Raw genomic sequence first — 25,603 nt, forward strand, 5'->3', positions numbered from 1 at the left:
TAAAACAAGGCTTGGTGTTCGGATTTTGAGCAAAGGTACACCAGTGTTACCTACATTAGTCGTTCCTAAATTTTAAAACGATAGATGAAAGGCAACAAGTAAACACTGTCCAAATAAGGCATTCTTGACAGGCCGAAGGGGGAGACTTGACCGTCACTCTTATAACGCTTGTCAGCCTTAAAGTGTTGAATGTGATTATAATTTTAGCACAACTTGAACCACCGAGCATTAGCCTGAAAGACCGGTAATGCTTTTTACTGGGCTGCACTCTTCCCATCAAAACAGGTAATGACTTAAGTGGTTATAGCATCACATACAGTTTGCTAAACAATTTTACATCCATATGTCATTTCTTACATACAAACACAACTGCCTCCTACGTTCAAAGAAATTCTCCTAAACCTCTGTATGTGGGCAAAAACAATAAAGACACAAACGAAAGGTTTGACGAAGAGCGCTCATTCGATACAGCGATACATATATACATATTACTTAGCTTAGTGTTGTTCTACTTATTTACTTTGTAATTTTTAATCAGGACTTGTGTTCTCAAACTTGTGGTCTATAGGTTCTTATAATTCATAAGAACCTACGTAGTCAATCATCTAATCTATGCATAAACTTGTACACTTGGTTTGTTTGTTTTTGGAATTTCGCGCAAAGCTACACAATGGTTCTCTGCGTTAGCCGTCCTTAAGTTGTGTAAGACTAGAGGGAAAGTAGCTCGTCATCACCATCCACCACCAACTCTTGAGCTACTCTTTTACCAATGAATAGTGGGATTGACCGTCACTTTATAAGGCCCACACAGCTGAAAGGGCGAGCATGTTTAGTCTGACGAGTATTCGAGCCCGTGACCCTCATATTACGAGTAAAGCGCCCTAACCACCTGGCTGTGCCGGGCCTGCACCCCTGTAAATGCCTTTTTTGTAAGTTACTTTTTAAACAATATTTTCTTGCTAAATGGTGAATATCTAATGACGTTTTAAAGAAAAGCGTAGAAATACTGCCCTAAGGTGAAATCAATTCACTTTTATAAACAAATGAATATTTACACACAGCTATTGGTCACTAAGTGAGAAATCCACATTGAGTGAGGTAAAAACTTTCATCGTGAATATTGTTATAAACTCGTACATTTACAATCTAAAAAAGACGCAGATATGAAGAACAGACTTAGTTGTATAAATGTTGAGCATTTGTGAGAAACAATGTAAAATGTTTGAGAATCATGCGCCTATCACAGAAACCTATCTTATGGAGGTGTGCGTTTTTTTGGGTTTTGTTTTCGGTAAAAGTAAATCATACTGTGCAGGTGGGCACGTCAGACATTTTCTTACATTTAAGAATGACAAGATAGTGACAAAGTTAAGATAGATAAATATGCAAAAAAAAATCAGCATTAGTGTAATTATCTTCACGAATGAAGGAATTAATGAAGATTTTTTTTAATACAATTGTGCGAGACATAACAACAGACTGAAAATTCTTAGACTTTGACAATGGGGGTTTCCTGCTGACGGGAAGCAATACCTTTGTTTTATTGGATTGTGGTTAAATTGAAGTGCACTCAGAAGACAATTATATTGTCTTCTTCTCTAGGAGGATCGATTGACTTTTCATGTTCCATTTCCTAAAGGCTCACTAAAAAGCATTCTTAAATTTGTTGGTTTTTAGCTACCAAAAACTGGCATGTGAGTTTCTCTTTACTATCTCGACAGTAAATGGGATAGATATTGAAGATTGAGCACAGTTGTCTAGACGTTGCTGTTTGCTCTTGATGAGATTGAACAGGATGACTGCGAAACTTTCTAAACAAAAACACAATTAGAGATTTAACAGAACAAAACAAATTACTGAAAATATCTTAAACCTCTAAAATTCGTTTTCTAAGGATACTAAATCCAGTAAATTTGTTTTATAAAAACAAATTATTTTTTGTACTACTACTAAAAATAAGTAATTCATCGGCTGCTAGTTACTAGAAGCATTGCCTGTTAAACATCGAGTATCACAAAACTAGATGACAAGAAGTGAATTCAGGTGACTACATCTAAGTTATAACATACAACATAACATACATTTATTAGTAGAAATTATCGAAACAAACTCTTATAGAACGAAGTTAAGGAAAATAAATAATTAAGTAACTGTTTAATTTTAGGTGAATAAACTGTAAAATGCAGTATGTAAATACTCGAATAGCTTGAATTTTATAGACCATAACAAAAACGAACTCTTTTTTTTTGGTAAGAGCCAAAAGATAGATACAGAGAACTAACTTTAACAGAGCGATTTTTTTACTACATTCTATGACAAACCTTTCCACACTGTTGGAAGCAAAAGTGTCGTAAGGACGATAAAAAGGCGGAGTACAAAACATATTACGTTTTTATTGAAAGCTGATATTTAAAACTTCCCACGACAAATACAGGAACTAAACACTAAAAACGTAAAATACATATCTAAAACAAGCTACAGTGTTTGACCGGAGTTATAAAATCATAAGGAAGTATACTTGCATTCATAATCACATCAATTTTAAATGACATAAACAAACACTCAACACCGATAAACAGACTATTTTAATACACTAACACTAAACACAGATAAACATGCCAACTGCCAACTCTTCATATTCTCTTTTACTAACAAATAGTGTGATTGACTGCGCATAATAACACCCCTACAGCTGAAAGGGCGACCAATTTTGACTAAATAGTAACTCGAACCCGCGACACGCAGATTTCGAGTCGCACGCCTTAATCACCTGGCCACGCCTAGAAAAGGAGTAACGAAGACTGCCCCGTCACACCAAACATGTTCGCCCTTTCACCCATCGGGGCGTTATAATTCTAAGATCAATCCCACTATTCGTTGGTCAAGGAGTAGCCCAAGAGTTGACGGTGGGTGGTGATGACTAGCTGCCTTTCCTCTAGTCTTACACTGCTAAATTAGGGACGGCTAGCGCCGATAGCTCTCGTATAGCTTTGCACGAAATTAAAAAACAAATAAACGAAGACTGTGAAATATTACAGACAGATCATAATAATTCTATTGTTAAATAAAAATAATGTTTGAAGTAAAATTAAATAAAATGCAGATAATTTGAAAAGCCACTTTTTCTTAGAAGACATTTCACAATAAACTACGACAACAACTGCTTAAATGTACAAGGATAATACATCGTTTCTATAGCTTTTATATATTTTTATAACAGCGCCTTTAAAACGCCTACTCAGACTAATTTATTTTAAAGTACAAAAATTACATTCGATTGGCATTAATAGCCATATTAAAAAATTGTAAACAATTTTACTTTGTTGTTAATGTACCAGAGGAACTAACATTTGTTACCATGATAATCACATTATTTATTTCTATAACACTGGTTACATTCGTAGTTTTACGAAATATTAATTCTTCCGCTTAACTGGTATGTGCCCTTTAAATTACATTAACTGCTAAAAATGTTTTTATTTGTAAAAATTCTTTTTTGTTTTTACAATCTTTTACTCTCAATGTTCTTTGATCACAGACAGACGATAATAAAATTGTTAGCTGTATCTTAGAAATAAAAGTATCATAAACCAATATGTGAAAATAAGTACTTTAAACTAATTATGAAAACTCTAAAAAATCATAAAATGAAAACGTTGGTCTTATCTCTTTAAACCAACCTACCTTAAAATAATAGTCTTTCACGTAAGACTTAAATCAACTCAAAACGCTGCCAGATAATCGTATCTTGTTTGATCCTATAACTTACCAAAATGCATGAAATAAACGAAATACACAGGATAATGCCTCACGTTACAAAAATAACAAAGTATTACTATAGCAAAAAATATATCTGTTAGCTTTGTCTGAGACTTAAAATAACCTATTTATTAAGGTAATGCTTCGACTCGTAATCCGAGGTTCGCGGGTTCGAATCCCCGTCATACCAAACATGATCGCCCTTTCAGCCGTGGGGGCGTTATTATGTTACGGCCAATCCCACTATTCGTTGGTAAAAGAGTAGCCCAAGAGTTGGCGGTGGGTGGTGATGACTAGCTGCCTTCCCTTTAGTCTTACACTGCAAAATCAGGAACGGCTAGCGCAGATAGCCCTCGTGTAGCTTTGTGCGAAATAAAAAAAAACAAACGAGGTAAGGCGTATAAGGAACATAAACTTAACAGACTTACACAAAAACACATGTTCATTCATCCGATATTTATCACTATTTAGTTCCTAAGGAATCCTATTCTCAACGAGAAGCTGAAATTCTTTATACTTCAAAAATATCTACATTGAATTTAGTCGGAAAGTGGAACATTTATCTTCTGATACATGTAAAATTTTAGTCTGAATGAAAATCAAACATTTAAAACAATTCAATTTTTTAAAGTACTCTTGACTTTCAGTCTGACCTATTCGCTTAGGCCGTATACGATTCACGTTGACAATCTAATTTTCTTCTGTAGTTTTTTCAAGTTGTATTTCATGTAAGATCACTCATGTTAGAGCATTTAATGTGAAAAAAAGAAGTTTTTAATAATAATTTTCATTGAATTCAAACAACGAAACCAATAAATTCTTTATTTTTAGTTATTTTATCAACATTTCCAACAAGAGATTAATGTTTTCAGCTGGATCTACAATACTAGTTATGAAATGGTGCTGGTTCTACAATATGCTCTTACAATGCTCAATTGCTACATATGCAAAAGAAAAACATTAAATTAAAATTGAGGTTTTATTAAAACCAGAAATGAACCTGCCTACCAAATGTCTTCCTCAAAACATTAACAGCATTTTTCGAAATAGATCAAAATGCAGTAAGCAGTTAGTTTAACTAGCAAAGTAATAAGTAATCAGTCTCAAGAAAGAGTAGTTGTAGCATCGGTAACCTTTTCTATTGCTACAGTGGATTAAGATACTTTGTATACAGTGAAGTAAGTTGTCAGTTATGGATTTTCAATTAACTTTAAATCATATGCAAATGATATGAGAATTGGAAGAGAGTGTTTTCCGTGTGATCACAATAAGCCTAGTTTCTAAGCGACAACTCACTAAGAACCTTCATGTACATCATCTTAACTAATATTTCTCTGTGTTATGTAGGAAGATTTGCTGCATAATATTTTTTCATTTTCTTTCTTAATCCGTGTGACAGGTTTTATAATTCAGTACCAACACAATTCACTCTTATGAGCTTATAAAATACCAAATAACATTAAATGAGAAAAGGAAGTTTCCTCAATGTTCAACCCATTCTTTCATCTTGTGCCACAACATGTTCAACAATGTATGGTTTTGTCATAACAATAGATCTATGTTCATTTCACTCAGATAAAGACAGGTTCGAGTGACATACTGCGACTGACTAATTGTAGTACTGTCGACTACTCTCCATTATCCAAGACTATCCTCCATCAACATATTTAATAAACTCTGTTTCATATCGTTTCCACCGAGTCAAGAGCTACTTGACATGTTCTTGTCTTATACTGATTATTCTCTAGATGTACAAGGAAGACAAGCTCTATGAATACCTAGCTAGCAGTTTATGTTTATGTTTAAGAAATGCTTAATCTACTATATGCCTCACAAGGTGTAAATATCTGGTAAAACTGTGTTGCAGAACAATCGATTATAACGATAGTTACCCCAAACTTACCAGAAATTTCTTTGTACAGAAGTCTCTATTTGCTTGCAGAAACTCACTCAGAACATTTTATTTAGTATTTCTGTTATGGTTTTGATTGCTCTCTCGGGTGGTGAAACAACGAATGAGCTTCGTCACTTCTATTAGCCGCTCCTTCAAACACGTCACAAACGTATCCATTCAGCAGGATTGAGAAAGCTGGAATTAATCTTGGCCTGGAAGTGGTATACAAACCCTACTAAGTCTCAATACCTATAATACGTTGTCGAATAAAATATAATATACCATTTACTATATTGTACCACGATAACCAGAAGTATGATTTATTGTACGCATACAGTAACTTTACACGTTGATTTATCAGTTTGAAAAGGATATTTTACACAATTTCTAGAGTACAATTCTCATGTCAAACAAACGTTTATTCGAGTCTGTATAATTTAAATGGATAATAGTATAGTGTTTTCCATATTTATAAAAAGTTGCTACAAAGTAGTATATCTATTTTAAAAAGAAAAGAAATTCTCTTCTGGTAACATTCATATATAATTTACAATATTTAAAACGTATGTTAAGGCAATCTAACTTGTATGTATAGATTTAAAAGAAAGTCACCTAATAAGCTTATTTTATAGTTGATGAAAAACAACAGTCTCTGTATAACTTTACTTTTCAGATTTATAAACAAAGAGTGAGAAAATCTACACATATAATTGTTGTTGTTTTGAATTAAGCACAACGCTATACAATGGGCTGTTAGTGCTCTGCCCACCACGGGTATCGAAACCCGATTTTTAGCGTGGGAAGTCCGGAGACATACCGCTGAGCTAGTAGGGGCCCACGCATATACAATCAAAAAAGATTAGATTAATTCGAAAATAAATAAATTAATTATATGTTAACTTCTAATAAAATAAATAAATAGCCAGTTTTTCATTTTAAATTAATTATCATTGTAAAAAGAATTTCTTACAAAACCAAATTAAAACATTTAAGCTTTAAAAACTTATCTAAAATATTCTTATTATTTTCATAAACCTGAAATTAAAATAATCATAACAAAGATACAGACATTAAATAAAGGATTTGTTTTTTGCAGTTCATTTACTACATCAAAGGATTCCGAAGCTTTCAGATGTTCTTGGTATAAGATAATCAATGTAGTAATTAGTCAACAGCATACCTGTAATTGTATAGCTATCAGCCACTAGTACAGAAGCTCCACCTATGTGCAATATAACATTTTCAATGGAAGTTTTGATAAAAGTAATTTGATGTTAATGCACAATATCTAAATTAAACATGATTAACGTATGTTAATTAATAATATAACCACGAGTAAAGTATGTCTTATTTTATTATTTTAACAAGGTATTGTGTGTGTACTGAAGACGAGTATTTAATTATAATACATGTTGCAATTGTGTATTTGATTATAATAAATTAGTTATGCCTTTTTTCTTTGCTTTAGGAAAATCAGTTGGATCCAAAATCTTATTATTTGTTGAATATATTCGAAATTATGTTTTGATTATTAATATAGTGATTATGCAACTCATTGGCTCAAGAACAGCATTCATTGTTACAGTTTTGTGATTAGTAAAAATATTAGAAAGCTATTATTGAACGAAAGTTTGTAACTGCGTGTGTGTGTGTGTTTTCTTACAGCAAAGCCACATCGGACTATTTGCTGAGCCAACCGAGGGGAATTTTGTAACTGTTTAAGACTACACTAAGACTGTTTACAATAACGTAACAACTTGTTCTGGAGAAAATTATGTAGACGTTTTACGAAAGTGTTTGTAACTTACCACATTAATGTATTTCCAAAGACCTTCATAATACGGTGAGGTATAAAATTCTAGTGAACTATAATATTTTCATAACTTTCAAAAAATTGCATAACCTATAAAATTAATATCAAGTAGCAAATAAGTTATTTGATATTCCTTTTGATTGTAAATATTAATTATTTATAAAGTAGGAATGCAATGTCTTGAATTTCTTTCTTTACAAACTTTGGTAATATGTTCATAAATTAGTGCATGTGAAACAAACATATATGATAAAGATTTTAAAGTTACATTTTCTGTAGAAAATAGAAGCTAAGGAATTGTTATAAATAATTTTATCTTTTTTGTTGTCATTTTGAGCAAAAATTTAGATATTATTCTGTATTTTTGGTGCACCTTGATTATATATACATATTAAAATAAGTAAAATAGAAATCACATGTTTCCAAGATACTGATTGTTATAACGGCAATGTTCCTTAACTGTACCTTCACGTGGTTCGAGAGGATAAGTATGATGATAATTCTCCTGAACTGCATTACATTAGGCATGTATCAGCCATGTGTAGACGAGACGTGTTCTTCCAGTCGTTGTAAGACACTTCAGTTATTTGATCACTTAATTTTTGTGTTTTTTGCCGTTGAAATGATCATCAAAATTGTGGCTATGGGTCTTATAGGTAAGACTACTTATTTGGCAGAAACCTGGAACAGACTGGATATGTTCATTGTTATAGCAGGGTATGTATACAATACATTGTGAATGATATATTCTATGAATGTTAATTCTTCAAAATAAACTTACATTTTGTTTGGAAACTGAATGGTTCAGAACGAAACTTCTGTGTTAGTCTGTAAACAATAAACAAGACTTTTATAAAAAAACCTTTAAGAATATCCTGATTTTATTTGTTTGTTCCTAATTTCTGAGAGTTAATATTTGACTTAATCATTAAACTCATGAGTATGGTTTCCCTTATCCTTTTTCTCTGGCAAATTCATTACTAGCATTTTCTTATCCAACTTTTCATGTTTTAATGCTCGACATTTAGATGCTTAAATAGGTTAATTTGTTTCAAACATTAAAACCTCCTAATTATTTTAAAAAATAAATTTTAGAGTGGGTAGAAGCCACATGAGATCCAACGTGTTTCTATATATTTGATAAGGTTTCGACATTTTTAAAATTCTCATATTTCGCGTATATTTGCAATAAGAAAATTTTAAATTTTTAATTACCTATTTGTAGCTGTTTGGAAATGAGACAAAATATATAATAACTGTTTATCACAGTACTTCACATACTAAACTTCTTAAGTTACATGTTTCATTTTATTTATCAATGATTATTTTGAGTTACTCAGTTTTTTACCTTTAATTACAGGACTCTCGAGTACTGTTTGGATGTTGGGAGTATTAATCTTTCCGCTATTAGGACCATTCGTGTCCTCCGTCCACTCCGAGCTATCAACAGAATACCCAGTAAGTCACAAATAATGACTGATTGATTTCTTGTCTCTTCATAATTTGTTTCTTAATTACCTACTATTTTCTTTAAACGTTGTTTGTTCGAGAAAATTTACTAAGAGCTTTTTACAATAGCAAAAAATAATTTACAAAGCTATTAATAAATCATACACAGAAGAATCGTGAGAGAACTGAATTTTTCTAGCTTATCATTAATTTTGAGAAAGCATCGATCTGATCTTAAATGGGTTGTTCTAGCTCATCAATAACTTCAACAGAGTAGCCAATGTGAGTGATTTACTCAAATTTATATCTTATATGTTGAACACGTGTTTAAGTTTCTATATTACTTAATAATAATACTGCATCGGGTTTTTTATGTAATAAAACGTGTTCATTAATGTGCTTTTTGTTTTTAAACAGGCATGCGAATCCTAGTTATGCTTCTACTAGATACACTTCCTATGTTAGGTAATGTCTTACTATTGTGTTTCTTCGTGTTCTTCATATTCGGAATTGTAGGCGTTCAGTTGTGGGCAGGTCTTCTCAGACAGCGATGTTTCATGGAACAGATGCCTCTTGATATAAAACTTCCAGGGTAAGATTCTAATGAGGTACATTGAGATTTACTTAAACTAGAAATCAGAAAATGGAGTAATATTCTAAACATTTCGATACATGTTTGGACAAACAAAGGATCCTGAATATGCTAAACACAAGAAGAATAAACATCCTGCCGTCCCTTATATGTTTTTAAAAATAGGTCTAATTTAAGTAGATGACTACTTCATATTGGCTACTTTATTTTACACTTTCTGTAATATTTATGAGTTGGTCATAATTTTTTTTCCTCTGTACGCCTATAAACATTGATTTAATTCAGTGAAATAGCATGTATTTCTTAATTTAATAAAATCTCAAGAATACTATACCATTTCTTTCTTTTTAATACTGGAGTAAAAGACTTTTAACTCTAACATTAAGTAAAATACATTTCTTCTCACATTCTCAGAGAAATGACTAGCCCTTACTGTCAATAATTGCAATTTAGTTAGTATTAGAGCGCGGCATGGCCAAGCATGTTAAGGTGTTCGACTCGTAATCCGAGGGTCGCGGGTTCGAATCCCAGTGGCACCAAAAATGCTCCTCCTTTCAGCCGTAGGGGTGTAATAATATGACGGTGAATCCCACTACTTGTTGGTAAAAGAGTAGCCCAAGAGTTGGCGGTGGGTGGTGATGACTAGCTGCCTTTCCTCTAGCATTACACTGCTAAATTAGATAGCTCTCGATTAGCATTGCGCGATATTCAAAAGAAACAGAAACCTAAATGGCTAAGAAAATGAAATTATTTATTTAATGAGAACAACTCTAAGTAGCTAGACATTATTTTAAATATTTTTATTGATTTTAATATATAACTTCATCACAACTATAGAACATTTCAAATTGACAAATCTATTAAAAGAAAATAAATATTTAATCCTTATATAAAATATAGATCGAAATTCACAGAAAAAAACCCAACAATTTCATTAATACCTTATATAATGTCTTTTAAACAAGTATATTACATTTATCTCCAGGATAGAAACTAATCTAAATATAAAGGTAAAATAAAAATGATAGAATTTACATGCGACACTTGTTGCGTTAAAAAAAGTGTAAGAAATTTGTTACATAATTTTGAATGAAAGGATAATGCATTATCCACTCTGGCTTACTTTTTTTACACAATTGTTTTTAATGGAGTTGCAAACAAAAGAAAACCAGGTTATGTCGCATATATGAAATGACAAAAAAAGTACGGAGTCATAGATTTCATATATAATGTTATGGTGTTTGTTGAAAAAATGAAGTATTTAAAGGAATTTCTATACGAAAGACAAAACTGTGGCATTGTTTAATTGTATTGTATTTTAAATATTATATACTTTAAAATGAATTCGCTAGATCCTTAACCTTTGATGACTTACATTTGAAACCGATATAATTATTCTGAGATAATTAACTATAAGTTAAACAAACAAATGTAACAATTTTAAGCTATTTTCGGAAATGTTGAAAAGGAGTGTCTTGTTGACTAACATGTCGAGCTGTGAATTGAGGAGTCCAAAGTAATAACACAAAGTACACCACGAACTTTGAGCTGTGGTGCGCTATAAATTAACACTCAGTCCTGGTTATTCGGTTCATGAAACTAAACAATGTTCTTACTAGGGGGTATGTTGCTGTCTGGCTGCTTTAAGTGTGGTCAGTTGTTCAGGTATACCTGAATTCAAACATCTATCACCTGTTAGTTCATCCACACGCGCATAAAGTGCTATTCAGGTTGAAAATTCCAACACTGTAAATAGCAGTAAGAGTTTTGTAATAGCGCTACATCAGAGTAAAAATAACGACAATTTTTAACAACTACGTCGTTATCTGCCCTATTTGAGTTTCCAGTAAGAACGTCGTAGTGCCATCTCGACCACACATGTTACATGTAACACGCTAAAAATTTTACTCAATAACATACCTCATCAGGTCAGCTGGACAAGTAGCATGCAAAGTCTCTATTGAAACGTTATTTGTAACCAGTTACTTCTAATAAATCATCTATTGTGGAATATGATATTATATTAACATTCTGTAAGAATATTAAACAAAACAGTTGACATTTATTCCTTTAAGATTTTTTGCAAATACAGTTTCAAAAATTAGACAAAATAAATGTTTTATAAGTCAAATTATGATATTAGAATAAATTATATATATATTTATATATACTGATGAAAATCAATGAAACTTTAGGAACAGCAATGATTATTGGAGCTAAATAAAATTAAAAATATTTGAATATTAAGTTGTACGAGTAATCACATATATTTCTAAATAATTGTCGTTTGAAGATATTTCGTTGTATAAAACTAAAATTATCTTATTACGTGAGTAGCATGTGTTCAATTGGATATAAATCTATTTCACTACAAACTGTATTAAATAAACATTACTAGACGTCTTTAGTATAACAATAACACTTGTAGGTGTTAAATCAAATCCAATTTAAAATGAATTACATGGTTATTATTTTGCTGTCGTTGAATTTTTGTGTATTCTGTTTGTGTAAAATAATACAAGGTATTTTCTTCACAATGTTTAACAGTTTATCTTGTTTTTCAGGTACATTTCCTCGTATTATGTTGAGAAAGTGAAAATTGTTAAGTAAGAACGTGTTTCTTTTATATTTCGCCGTTGATCATGCGAATGTTACATAGATTGCATAACAAACGAGTTTAAAATAACTCTAACTTCTTAGATGCTTCTGTTGCATTCAGTCACAATTTCGTCAAAGTAAAAGTGTTTATGCTTTTGAAACTCTTTGTTATGGAAGTCTGTGCTTAAAATAATTTGAGGTGTTAAGCTTGCTCAGCGTACAGGCAAATGTTAAATGTGGGTGTTAGCATGTGTCATCTAGTGGACAAACCCTCTTAAACAGTGCCAGATTTGAATGCATCAGTGTAGCTAATTGTGCATGATGGGATATTTGGTAGTAGAAAATGTTTTAGTGAAGTAATATTGTTAGCATTCCTTCCCTTTTAGCATTGGAGCCCCAGCACATGTGAATACTTTGAGTGTAACTAATGTAGTGTCGGCAAAACTAACTTACGACAATAACAATCATATTTAATTCCAAGAAAATACCTAAGTTTGCAGTATTATCTCTTCCGTTCATCAGCATGTAGGAGTTCACCTACAAGTAACGATATACAAAACTAAATGAGTTAAATACTTAAAACCACTTTGGTTTTGACCATTTGTCATATAATTAGACGGTCTTGACTAAAAATTTAAATTTTTATTAATTATTATAATTTCAAGAAATAGTCGATAAAAAAGCAGTTTTTAACATTATAAATTTTAGTATTGTTATTTGTTGATTAACATAATGTAGGCATGTTTTGTTTACTAGTAGCGTGTAACTTCTTTTCTATGAGCATATTTTATTATTTCAAAGAAACTAGCTAGGAAGATTTATATATTCTAGTAAATTTTGTTCTCAAATGTAAACATTGTTATTAAAGAACTAACTGATATAAAATAATAATTATGGCTTATTCTGAGTCATTACAAGGTACCCAGTCCTAACGAATTCGGTCATTTAACCGTTACTTAAATAATACATGTTTTCGTAAAGTATTCACAAGTTTATGAGAGCTGTTAGTACAATTTAAACACCAATAGTTGTAGCTACTAATACTAATATAGTGTGGTTAAATGTTAACTCGAATCATTTATCTGAGCTAACAGTGCACGACAAAGATTCGAAAACTAATCTTTTAAAAAGTGGTCATTGAAGTGAAAATGTTGAATCCTTGTTTAGACGGCATTTATACGAGTTTTTAGAAACTTAATATATTTAAAGAAATCGTTTTCAGACTGAGAATAAATATTAATATGAATTTAGTAATGAGCTGATAAATAAACTGATTACTTAGATTTGTACATATATATTGGTACATATATATTCCCACCAAGAAAAAAAAATAAATTAAATTTAGTGAATTAGGACAAATTATTTCTTACAGATGTAATATTTCAGACCTACAAAGAATATATGAAGACAGTATTATTAATAAAATCACAAACTCAAGTAACAGTATGAAACAAGTTGTATTGAAATAATTAAAATTTAAGGCTGTTTCAACAAGTTTTATTTGGTGCCTTCTGATAACGTTCCTATTCTGTTTAACTTCATAAAACCCTTGGCTGATGAATTTTATGTTTATGTTGTTGTTTTTTTTCAAGAGAAACAGTTACAACGAAAAAAATAGGAAGCAAATGTACATCTTTTGTACATCTTTCTTTCATTAACTAAATTGAAGTAATTTTCAGCTTTATGCCGAACTGTTTTAGCTACTTTACTCAAAACAACATACATAAAAAAATCTGCACAACATTTGATAGTTGACTAATTTTAATACTTTTCTAGTATTGAATATACAATAAGAAAATATTCATATATCTTTAACAGGAAGAGTTTTAATATATCTAATAAATACACAAAATTCACGCAGATACTTTAGAAAAACGAGTAACACATAATATTATAGGAATTTAATGAACGTATGATATTTATCCTTTCGCTGTTTCTTAATAAGAAAAACAATATTAAATATTTTTTTCCAGCCCAGTGTCTACTTACTATGAACAACAAGCAGCAGAGAAAGATTATATATGTAGTCTGGACAAAGACAACGGACTTCATGGATGTGACAACCTGCCTCATTATCGACATCAAGCCATGACGTGCAATGCGTCTGCTGTGCCACAAAGCAATAATACCCCAACTAATGCATCGTGTGTAAACTGGAACCAGTACTATAAGATATGTCGTGCTGGAGATAAAAATCCTTTTCGTGGCGCCATATCATTCGATAATATTGGATTAGCTTGGGTAGCTATATTTTTGGTAGGTATTTTACAGAGATCTATGTTTTTTCCCTCCTAATCTCTGAGCGATAATTGCTCGTTTTCTATTAATTTTGCTTTAGCGAACTATACTTTTCAGGTATTAGTTAATGAAAAATATTCTACTAAATACTATGAAGTTAGCCCCAATATTGATAGATGGCTTACATTGAGCTAGATTTCCGAAATATATTATATAATGAGTTTTATTGTTTTGAGAGCTATTCAATGAACGATGTTAGTGTTATATGCTATATTTTGATTGATACGCATTCTACTTTGTAATCACGGGATGATCTATATCATTTAATTAAGAATACTATTTTTCACTACTTATATTGTTTTACCTTCATACATAATGAACATTTATTTCTGAATTTCAGGCAATATTATTCCATAATTATAAGAGGTAACATTTCTGCACTGTTTTTATCATTGTTTCATGATTTTTTTATAAACCACTCACTTTTACTTTAATAGTTAGTTGTCAAAGAATATTATATAAGAACACACTTAAAGATTTATACAACAGTTATTCACCAAAAACATCACGAAATATACATGTTTTAAAATATGTGCATTTGTTCTGTCTTTTACAAAAAAATATTAGCGCCTATTTTATCTATTACAAAGAACTTGTATATTTGTTTAGAGGCAAAACTTTATATATTATTAATAAGAATTTTTCAAAAGTTGTTTTGTGGCTAAGGGTCGAATGTAATTTTTCTTCTAGTCTAAGATATATGTTATAATTTGAACTCAGCTAACAGTCGTTCTAACAAAATATTTGTAAATTCATAACTTGCGACTTAAAATACCGTATCAAAATTTAACCAAAGCTAGAAATCCAGCTTATTTTCTTTCTCTCATTAGGTAATTAGCCTAGAAGGATGGACAGACATAATGTACTACATCCAAGATGCTCACTCATTTTGGGATTGGATATATTTTGTACTTCTTATTGTGGTGAGAACTGAGGTCCAATCTTAATAACAGGTGTAAATGTCGATATATATTCACTTACTTTTGGAACTATCTGGTACTTTTTCATAATTTGTTTATATTTAAGCTGTTTTAAAAGTTGTTGAACTTAATAACAAGGTAATCTAATAATATAACAGGTAACAGTGTGCTTTAGAATATGCTTGCGTCGAGAAGAAAGTGTTTTGTAAATAACTCATAAACTTTAGGTTGTTGAGATGCATTTTTGCTTTTTTTAAGCACATCTATTACATAAAACATAAACATTATCAGTTACAAAACTCTTTGTGTCAGCTTTCTCTTTTACTTTTGTATATCATTTACTTTGGTATAATTTAATTAATATATTATATTCAGACTCCCGTTAGTGTGTTAAAGATTGGACTATTCATGTAAAGGAAAACAATTATCATATGTGCAAAGTTTCTAACAAAGACATAGCATATCAAAATCACTTTCTAAAACTTCTTATTCAAATGCTATAATTATATTATTATCAAATTATTTTAGGTTGGCTCATTCTTCATGATCAACCTCTGCTTGGTTGTGATAGCAACACAATTCTCCGAAACAAAAAAGCGAGAATTGGAGAGAATGAGGCTAGAGCGTGCAAGATTTCAGTCAACAAGTACTCTTGCTAGCACCACTGCATCAGAACAGCCTCTTAGCTGCTATACAGAAATGGTTAAATATTTAGCCCATCTCGGACGTCGTGCAAGACGCAGATTTTTACAGTGGTGCAAACAAATGCGTCGAAAACATGGAAAAGAAGACCCGCCTCGTTCAATATCTTTACGTGGAAAACGTCAAAAGCCTCCTTGGCAACCAGGTCAAAGTTCATTAAAACGTCAGGAGTCTTTTCACGATGTTTCAAATAACAATAACTTTGATTCCTTGAACTTCAATCAAATTTCATGTGTTCACACATCTCAGACTCCGGAACATTCTGATATGTGGTCTCCTAGTGAAACATATGCTGCTCCATGTGCTAGTCCTGAAATTTCAGTTATTGATCCAACGTCATCGCCGACAAGACAGAGCTTGCTCAAAGTTCCTAGCAGTATATGTAGTCCTGACAAATCTTCTGTCAGCGTTTGCCCACGAACTGTTGATAATCAAGGTATAATTAAGGTGTCAATCAATATTTACCTTTTTTAAAGTATTTTATTTTTGTTATGTTAGATATTTTTGACAAACAGAGATTGCAATTTGTATTGCAACAAAACACCATCACTGAAATTTTGAGTTTCATTAGAGTGATAATTATATCAAGTGCATCAACATTATTAGAGGGAAAATAAAGCTTTAAGTTGTTCAGTATTGTTACCAAAATGGTAAATTCGTAATTATATTGATTATGCAGATGTATCTTACAGAGAAAAATTTGTGTAAACCATATCCAGTTATAAAAACTCAAAACACGTATCAATATACAACTAGCACCGTAATATACATCAAAGTCATTCTGATTGGTTTTGTAATGTGATATTTTTCTCTTACTGATTAATTATTGTGTAACTGTTTGATATACGTACCTCCTGTATAACCTATTATGCCTTTTTTTAGTCAATGTCCCATGCTGGGAAAATGACAAGTCTTCAGATTAACACTGCTTAAATCAGGTGCTCCATTCCTTTTGGTGGATACCGCAGATAGACCGATGTGGCTTTGTTATAAGAAAACACACACACTTTCTTACCAAAATATGTGCTTGTATTATAATTTGTTGCAATAATTCTATATATTATAATTAAACCTTTTGTTAAATGAACGCTGTTTGATCATTTTACTTTTTTTTTATTACTTCAGACCTCACTGTTTCACCAAGGAAATCCCAGTCTTCCGCCAAACAGGTGTCTCTTCAGGTAACTCGTCAACTTTCTAACACCAGCGGTATTAGTAAAACGTCTCAGCTGACGTGCGCTGAGCTTCTGGCCTTTACGGGAGCTCAGGGCGCCGCACTAGCCGCCAGTCTAGCCAGTAACTATGCTGTGCAGAGGTTCTACTCTAGCTTAAAAAAAGGTAAACTCCACTATCAGCAAGGGTGCAATATATTATCGATGTAATGTTTTTGAAACACACGGAAATACATAGCTACATGCGTAACGATTTCACGAGTAAATGGGAAATGAATTTCACTTCGAATATAGTCACAGACAGATTTGTTATTTGTATAAACGTAAACGAGAAAAGCAAGACCTTTCGCATAACATATGGTTACAGCTAACTACAATATGACAAACTAAATTAAAAATATAAATTTAACAAACCATTCCGATTAAATGTTATTAGTTTCACTCGCATAAGATCAACAAGAAGGTTGGTCTTATAAGAACTAAGTGGCTACAGTAATTCTAAATATTGTCAGATGAGTTGAAAGGAAGGGAATGCAGCTCTCGATTCGTAAGTCCATACATTTTCTAAACATATTGAAACAATTTAAAATGATGGATACAATCTAGTGACAGTGGTTGAACAAAAGTTCATGTCATGTTCTAACTCGTTAAAAAAGAAGGATGGGACTGAAAAGACATAATTATAGACAGGTAAATCTAACTCAAGTGTTATTTGGCAGCACTGAGTATCCTGTGTTAAGTATAAAATATATACGGATAGAGGAAGATGACAAAACGCAAACATTACTTATCTGATATGAAATTGTATTGATGATAATTCTGTAGCAAAGAGGCTCTGTTTCAAAGTAAGAAGCTTGGCACGTTTGATAATATTTTTAAGCATCATATTGTACAACAAATAAAACTCCACTGGTTAAAAATTACCTGGTTACAATAGTATATAGCAGGCGTTCCCTTCAGTAATGTCCGACTTTAGGTTCAGAGAAAGAGAAAGAATTTCAAGCGCTTTGTTATTCATTCAATATTCCATTATTATTAATTACTTCCTGCCAACGACTCACAAGCTTCTGAATGCCACTCTATAAAATTTTTGGAGTTTGAAGGAAAAGAATGTAGAGATGGTAGTTTTGACATCTTCATGTATTCCTTGCTCTTTTCCATCAAGATAGTTCTGCAAAATTCAGTATACATGATAATCAGATGGGGGCAATGTCTTAAGAATAAGAAGGATGTGAAAGTTTTTCCCAGTCTAGCTCTTCAACCTTTACAGATGACATCCTTGCTGTATGGGGGCGTGCATTATCCTGGTGTAACACAACACCTTTGCGACTGATCAAAGCAGGCCTCTTTTATTTTAGTGCAACATTCAAGCTCTCTAACTGTTGACAATATAAGTCTGATGTAATCGTTACATTGAGTGGTAGCAATTCAAAGTAGATTACACCAACAATATCCTACCTAAAACTTAACAAGATTTTCCTAGAGTGGAGGTCCATTTTGGGATGTGCTTTAGCTAGCTTACCTACACTGAGCCATTGTCTGCGGCACTTAAGATTTTTATAAGATATCCATTTTTCATCTGCAATCACTTACATGTCCAAAAAAAGGTGTTACGTTCACGAGAGTGCAGAGAAGTATAAATGTCTAACTCTTGCTCTTAGGATGGCTTCTGTCAAATCATGGGGGACCCATTTTCTAAGTTTGGACACCTTTCCAAGCTGTTGTGGATGACGGTGAACTGTTGAATGGGATGAATTAAGATCCTGTACTAGTTCTTCAACTGTTACAACACAATCTTCATCAAGTGCAGTTAGCAGTAAGTCATCATTAAACTCAAGAGGACGACCTGAACGTGGCGCATCACTTAAGCTGTAGTCACCTGATCTGAACTTCTGAAACCACCTTCAACATTTTCTTTCATAAACACCTTGAATGATTCGTGTATTTTCTGCTGCACCATTCCTTTTTTAGATTCATAAAGCATGATGTGCTCCTCAGATGCATTCATCTTCTTAACGGTTTATTTGATTAATGATCTGAAAAAGTGGAGTTGGGTTATTCTTTGATAGATTGTTTAGGCAGAGTATTCATGATGAAACTTTGTAGAATGGACACCAACTGCCTGTTGTAGAGACACAAGTGTAGAGGACGACGTTTCGAAAGTCTTCCGCCTTTCGTCTTCAAGTCAGTGTGTGTGTATGTAGGTGATGTCGGTCTTTTATAGTGTCCTGGTGAATTGTGGAGAGCGTGTTATGGTTGGTTAGATTATCAATATTTCTGATTGTAGGAGAGATTTCCTGTAGATTCAACTAATGGCAGCCATAGGTTACTTACCTCTTATCCGGTATCTCTGTTCACTGAAGGATTTTTAGTGTTAATATAAAATGATTCTTTGATTTTTCTTGTCCTTCAGAATTTGTTTGTGTCGATTATTCTAATTTTTCCCAGCTTATTTTGTGTCCAGTTGATGCGTGCTCTGTAATGGCTGAATTTTGTGTTTTCATGAGTCTTGTACTATCTTTATGTTATTTTATTCTTCTGCGATTTTTCTTCCTGTTTCTCTAATATATGTATCATTGCAGGACCATGGAATTTCATAGACGTTTTTGAGATTCTCTTTGGTAGGTCGCTGTTTGTTTTTTACCAGAATGGACCTTAAGGTATTGTAGGATTTCCACCGGACTTCTATGTTGAATTTTTTGGCAATGCATTTGAATTTTTCAATGAAATTTTGAAAGCATGGTAGGTAAATAGTGGTAGTGGTGGTAACTTTCTAATCTTTTCTTTCTGTCTTGGTCTTCTTCAAGGAGTTTTTGATGATGGAGGAGGTGTAATCATTCTGTTTAAAACTCTCTATGATCGTTTGGCTTTCTGCTTCAATGGATGTCTTATCGCAAATGTCTTTTACTCTCTTCTTTAGGCATTGGATTATACCACGTTTTCTCGAGCATGTTTTCTCGAGGTTGGATGATAGGACTGGAAGTATAGGTGTCTGTTCGCGTAGGTGGATTTTCTGTACACAGTTGTGGTTATTTGTCTTACTTGTTTGCTCATCAACAAAACGTACTCATCAGTAAACTGATGAAACGGTAAACTGTTTAATCTTCTATTACCATAGTGAAGTGGATCCTTTTGTCTATGAAAATGAGATGTTTCACGAAGGTTGGTGTATTTTCATAACCGTGGGGCCAAATAACGAAGGTGTCGTAGACATAACATCTGAAAAACTTGGTTTTATAGGTGTGGATGAAAGGGCTTTTTCTTCAAAGTCTTCCATGAAAATGTCTGCTAGGATTGGAGAAAGTGGTGATCCCATGGTCGGACAAAGAGAAATTCTACAAACAAACATTTTCGGAGATTACTTATGAGATGACCTGATATTTCAACACAGGCTTTAGATTAAAAAACCACTATTAATGTATGGGCAGTTACTGAAAACAGTCTATGATTATTGTATCACCTAGATATGTCTTACATCAGTTGAATTTGTCTTTCGTCAGTTAGATATGTCTTGCATCCGTTTGATCTGTCTTGTGTCAGTTAAACATGTCTTTCGTCAGCTAGATCTGTATTCCATAAGTTAGATATGCCTTGCATCAATTATATATTTCTTCCATCAGTTACATATGTCTTATATCGGTCACACATGTGTTGCGTCAGTTATACATGTCTTTTGCCAGTTAGATCTGTCTTACATCAGCTAGACATGTCTTCTGTCAGTTATATTTCTCTCAGACCAATTAGATGTGTCTTGTTTTCGTCCTCAGGACAGAAACATTCTTCAGCACCTGTTATCCTCTGTGAATTGGATACAGAAAAAGAAAGTCGTCAGAGTCATTCAGAATGTGGCTGGACTGACTCAGAAGGGGAGATGGATGGTGATACGAGCGTATATCGAGGACCATACACTAGCTTTTTTCACTGGTGGAAGCCCCACAAGGCCAAGCTCAAAGCTTTTGTTTACCACAAATATTTTCAAAGAGGAATTCTTATAGCAATCTTGATTAACACGCTCAGTATGGGCGTAGAATACCATAACCAAGTAAGTGAAGCGCTTACTGCTGGCCACTATTGTGATTAATTTAACTTTTACAGTAATTATTCTTCCATGCAAACATAAATAACATGTATAAATATAAGCTTCTTATATGCGTATTCTGTTTAGGGGATTGTATTCTCAGGTGAAATTAAGAAGCAACAAAATGTTAGTAGGATAGTGAGTGTCTAAAAGAATTTGAACTTCGATAAAGTAAGTTTATTTCTTGAACGTAAATTAGAATTTAATTTTGTTGAGAACACTAGTGTTTTTAACATTCATGTTATATTTTAACTTATAATACAAGTGAGATAAATATTTTATTTGAGCATCTCAAACTTTTATTCATTTTTCAGCCAAAAGAACTTTCTTTAGCAGTAGAAGTTTGTAATTTCATTCTAACTGGGATCTTTGGTCTCGAAATGGTGCTAAAAATTCTAGCCGAAGGCGTTTTTGGTTATATAAGTAATGGCTTCAACGTTTTTGATGGCGTTATTGTGATCCTTAGGTAAGTGCTTTGTAAAACTCATAAGGATTCATTGGTTGTAAGTGCAATTTGTCCTTTGCAGTTTATGTTTGGAAATGTAGCGGCTGCATACATAAATAATCTAACAAACTTTCTAGACTAATATGTATTTATTTTGCTGAGATCTCGTTAAAAAAGTCAATATACGAAATGTGAGATTGGCGATAGGTATTTACATGTGATATTTTAAAATTCATTGTTATACATTTTTAAACAAATTTTGTAAATTCCGTGCAATATTTTCTTTGAATTATTATTCTTATTAGATCTTTTAGAAACATAACACTTTACATAGGGTACAAGCACTCTTTTTTTTACATTATGTGCACCATGTCTGTTTAAAGTAATACTCATGCAAAATGACATTTTGTACGTTCTAATCACCTACTTTTTTCAGAGGAAAGGAGTTTCTGGTGTAAATATATATAGTATGTATTTGAGGTTTAAGTAATACATATATGCATTTGTGTGTGTGTGTGTATTTGACGTTTGACTAATATATATATTTTTGTGTATGTGTGTAGTTAAGGTTTAACTTATATATATATATTTGTGTGTATATCAGTTAGAATCACAGCTAAGTTATTTTCGGAGTAAAAGTATCACACTGCTTGCCGTTAATATCGAAAGGTATTGTCTTAATTGATATAATGGCTTTTTATTTGACGCCCTTTATTTCCCTATCTATTGATAATTGTTTTATCTGTTTGCAGCATTGTAGAACTTTGGCAAAGTACTGGTAGTGGATTATCAGTTTTAAGAACATTTCGACTTCTTAGGATATTAAAATTAGTCAGGTTCATGCCAGCTCTACGAAGACAACTTGTCATAATGTTGCGGACCATGGACAACGTAGCTGTTTTCTTTTCCCTTCTCATTCTTTTCATATTTATTTTCAGGTAGGATTAACAGCTCTCATGTACAAGAAAATTGTATAATCATCAAATTAGTGAGGTTGTTTCTAAATAGCTCTTTAATGATTATTTGACGACATCACTTTTGTTTTTAAACAAACGAAAATATAAGAGCTGAGAAATATAAGATCGTTTATTATAAGTTAAAATGAACAATTTTAGTTATAAAATATGTACTTAACAAACAATACCATGTCAAATAGGTTTGGTGCAAGATTATATGATCCGTTTCCTCTTTCGTGGTTTTTATTTGAAAATGTTTAAATAACTTTTTCATCGTCTAGCATGATCTGAATACTCATACCAGACATAATCTGTAGTTAAGACTTTTATTCTTTAGAAGAAAACTTTAGTTACATTTTCATACTAATTCTGTTAAGTGCTTCTCTAGAAATTTTTAATTCATCTTAATTACTATTAAATAATTTTTGAAATTATATGAATTTATTATTAAATGTTAGAGCAAATTGACAAATAAAATATATCTTAGTTTTAGGTTAATTATTAATACATTTAATTTATAAAGTGCTTTGTTTGTTCTGATTCACAAAGTTGGTTTCTTATTAAACGTTTTTATCGCGAAACACAGCGTTGAAACTATTGCATGATGCATTCAGAAAGACAAATACTTTAAACCTATGTGTGAAACTTCTTGTGCACAGCATATACTAAATGCTACCAAGACACAAAAGTTAAAATTTCTTATCAATTATTCAACTTTAAGCTAAACAGGAATTAGTATTATTTTCCAGAAAATAATGTTTTATTTTATATTTTATGTTCGATAAATCATTAAATACTTTTTTTCACTCTTTTCAAATTATCTTTTTTATATATTTCCTGCCAATTAAAGGTGTAAAATTATCTAGTTTCCTTTACCCCCAAAAAATTAAGTATTTAATACTAATTTTGTAAAATCGCGTAAAAGGTTGAAAATAATGAAATTGCTACTATATTTTGAAGTGTAGCTCCTGTTAATTTAATGAGAATACTAAATATTGTGACGTATTAAGCTGGAATATTATTACATTAAAGCTAAATGCATTTTTAGTAAAGTCATTATTCTTTTAAGAATTGTCCACTTTATCTTTATACATATATATATATATATATATAAAGATAAAGTGGACAATTCTTAAAAGAATAATAGACAGATGTCCCTCATCATATTTAATTCTCATATTTCGGGTGATTTTTAGTACACAGTTAATAAATAAGGCGTATAATACTTATAGTACACAAGATGTTTAATATTTTTCTCAAAAACAATCGTTTTGCTTAAAAAAAAACCTTCTTTAAATCCCATCATTAACTCCACTATATCTTTCTTTTAAATGTAGAATATATAAATTGTACCACTATTGAACAATATTCTATGTATTTTATTTGTTTAATCTAGTTTCTTAAATTAACTCAGTTGTATAACCAGCTAAATACTGTTACAAAAATGATCGTTTGTCCTAAGTAATAAACAATTCAACAAAAGTAATCTTTATATAATTTTTACTTTTTTGGGAATAGTGTAATTAATGACAAAAACGTAAAAAGTGTAAAGTAATGTTATTTTAATTAGAAAACATACACTGAATATTCTTTGACATATCTTTGTATTACTTCCAATACTAATTTAAACTTCTAAAATTAAATATATATATAAGTATATGCTCATACAGTCGTGTGAAAAAATTAGGACACCCTATGAAAGCCTGTGTATTTTTGTAACATTTTTGGATATACAGATATCTAATCTCAATTTCAACAATACTGAGAGATTATAGGAATATAACTAAACAATTAAAACTGAAGAAAAGACTTTTCAAGATGTTCTATAAAATGTAATTCTACAAAAATGCATATTACAACTGATGAAAAAGTTAGGACACCCTATCCTCTTTTCGCTAGTATTACCCTCTTTGGCTGAAATAACTGCATTGAGACGTTTCTTGTAGCCATCTACCAGTCTCTGACATCGGTCTGAAGAATGTTTGCCCCACTTCTCAATGCAGAATTCTGTCAACTGTAAGATGTTTGAGGGGTTTCTTGCATGTACAGTCTGTTTCAAGTCACCCCACAGCATCTCAATGGGATTAATATCTGGGCTTTGACTCGGCCATTCCAGGTCTCTCCATTTCTTAGTTTTCAGCCAGTCCTTGGTGGATTTACTGGTATGTTTTTGGATCTTTGTCGTGTTGCAGGGTCCAGTTTCGCTTCAGCTTTAATTTTCATACAGATGGTCTCACATGATCCTCAAGCACCCTTTGACACACAGTAGAATTGATGGTGGATTCTATGATTGTGAGCTGTCCAGGTCCTGCTGCAGCAAACCAGCCTCAAACCATGACACTTCCACCTCCATGCTTCACAGTTGGTATGAGGTTCTTTTCCTGGAATGCTGTATTTGGTTTACGTCAAACAATGCCCCTGTTGTGGTGTCCAAATAATTCAATTTTGGACTCATCTGTCCAAAGAACATTATTCCAGAAGTCCTGGTCTTTGTCTACACTCTCTCTGGCAAACTTTAGAATGGCCTTGATGTTTCTCTTAGAGAGCAAAGGTTTCCTCCTTGCACACTTCCCATGCAAGTTACACTTGTGCAGTCTCTTTCTGATTATAAAGGCATGCACTTTCACATCAACAGTAGCCAGAGTCTGCTGTAGTTCCTGTGATGACATGTTAGGGTGTTTTGGAGACCTCTTCTAGCATCTTGCGGTCTGCTCTCGGGGTGAACTTGCTTGGACGACCAGACCTGGGCATGTTGACAGTTGTTTTGAAAGCCCTCCACTTGTTGACTATTTTACGGACAGTGGAATGGCTGATTTAAAAATCTTTTGGGATATTTTTTAGATCCCTTACCAGACTCATAAGCTGCTACAATTTTCTTTCTGAAAGCCTCAGACATCTCTTTTGCTCTCACCATGGTGCTCACTGTC

General features: G+C 32.2%; 1 protein-coding gene across 8 annotated transcripts in view; it reads left to right on the forward strand.

The window, feature by feature from the left end:
* Positions 1-7,345: 7,345 nt before the first annotated feature.
* The window catches only part of LOC143232855 (voltage-dependent T-type calcium channel subunit alpha-1H-like), a 59,978-nt gene continuing 41,720 nt past the window's right edge, over positions 7,346-25,603 (forward strand). For 6 of the 8 annotated variants that reach the window (XR_013017820.1, XR_013017821.1, XM_076468818.1 and 3 more), the window contains exons 1-11: positions 7,943-8,183; positions 8,827-8,924; positions 9,333-9,507; positions 12,072-12,113; positions 14,079-14,361; positions 15,234-15,326; positions 15,852-16,461; positions 17,151-17,363; positions 20,965-21,239; positions 21,590-21,741; positions 22,473-22,658. Coding sequence is in view for 6 of the 8 variants with exons in the window: in XM_076468818.1 (XP_076324933.1) it covers positions 7,957-8,183; positions 8,827-8,924; positions 9,333-9,507; positions 12,072-12,113; positions 14,079-14,361; positions 15,234-15,326; positions 15,852-16,461; positions 17,151-17,363; positions 20,965-21,239; positions 21,590-21,741; positions 22,473-22,658 (2,354 nt within the window). In the remaining 2 variants the exon portion in view is untranslated. Of the gene's footprint in view, positions 7,502-7,942; positions 8,184-8,826; positions 8,925-9,332; positions 9,508-12,071; positions 12,114-14,078; positions 14,362-15,233; positions 15,327-15,851; positions 16,462-17,150; positions 17,364-20,964; positions 21,240-21,589; positions 21,742-22,472; positions 22,659-25,603 lie in introns of those variants that run through there. The other 2 variants (XM_076468822.1, XM_076468820.1) reach the window with 2 other exon arrangements.

Source organism: Tachypleus tridentatus, chromosome 11, assembly GCF_004210375.1.
Source record: "Tachypleus tridentatus isolate NWPU-2018 chromosome 11, ASM421037v1, whole genome shotgun sequence".
Lineage (NCBI taxonomy): Eukaryota > Metazoa > Arthropoda > Merostomata > Xiphosura > Limulidae > Tachypleus > Tachypleus tridentatus.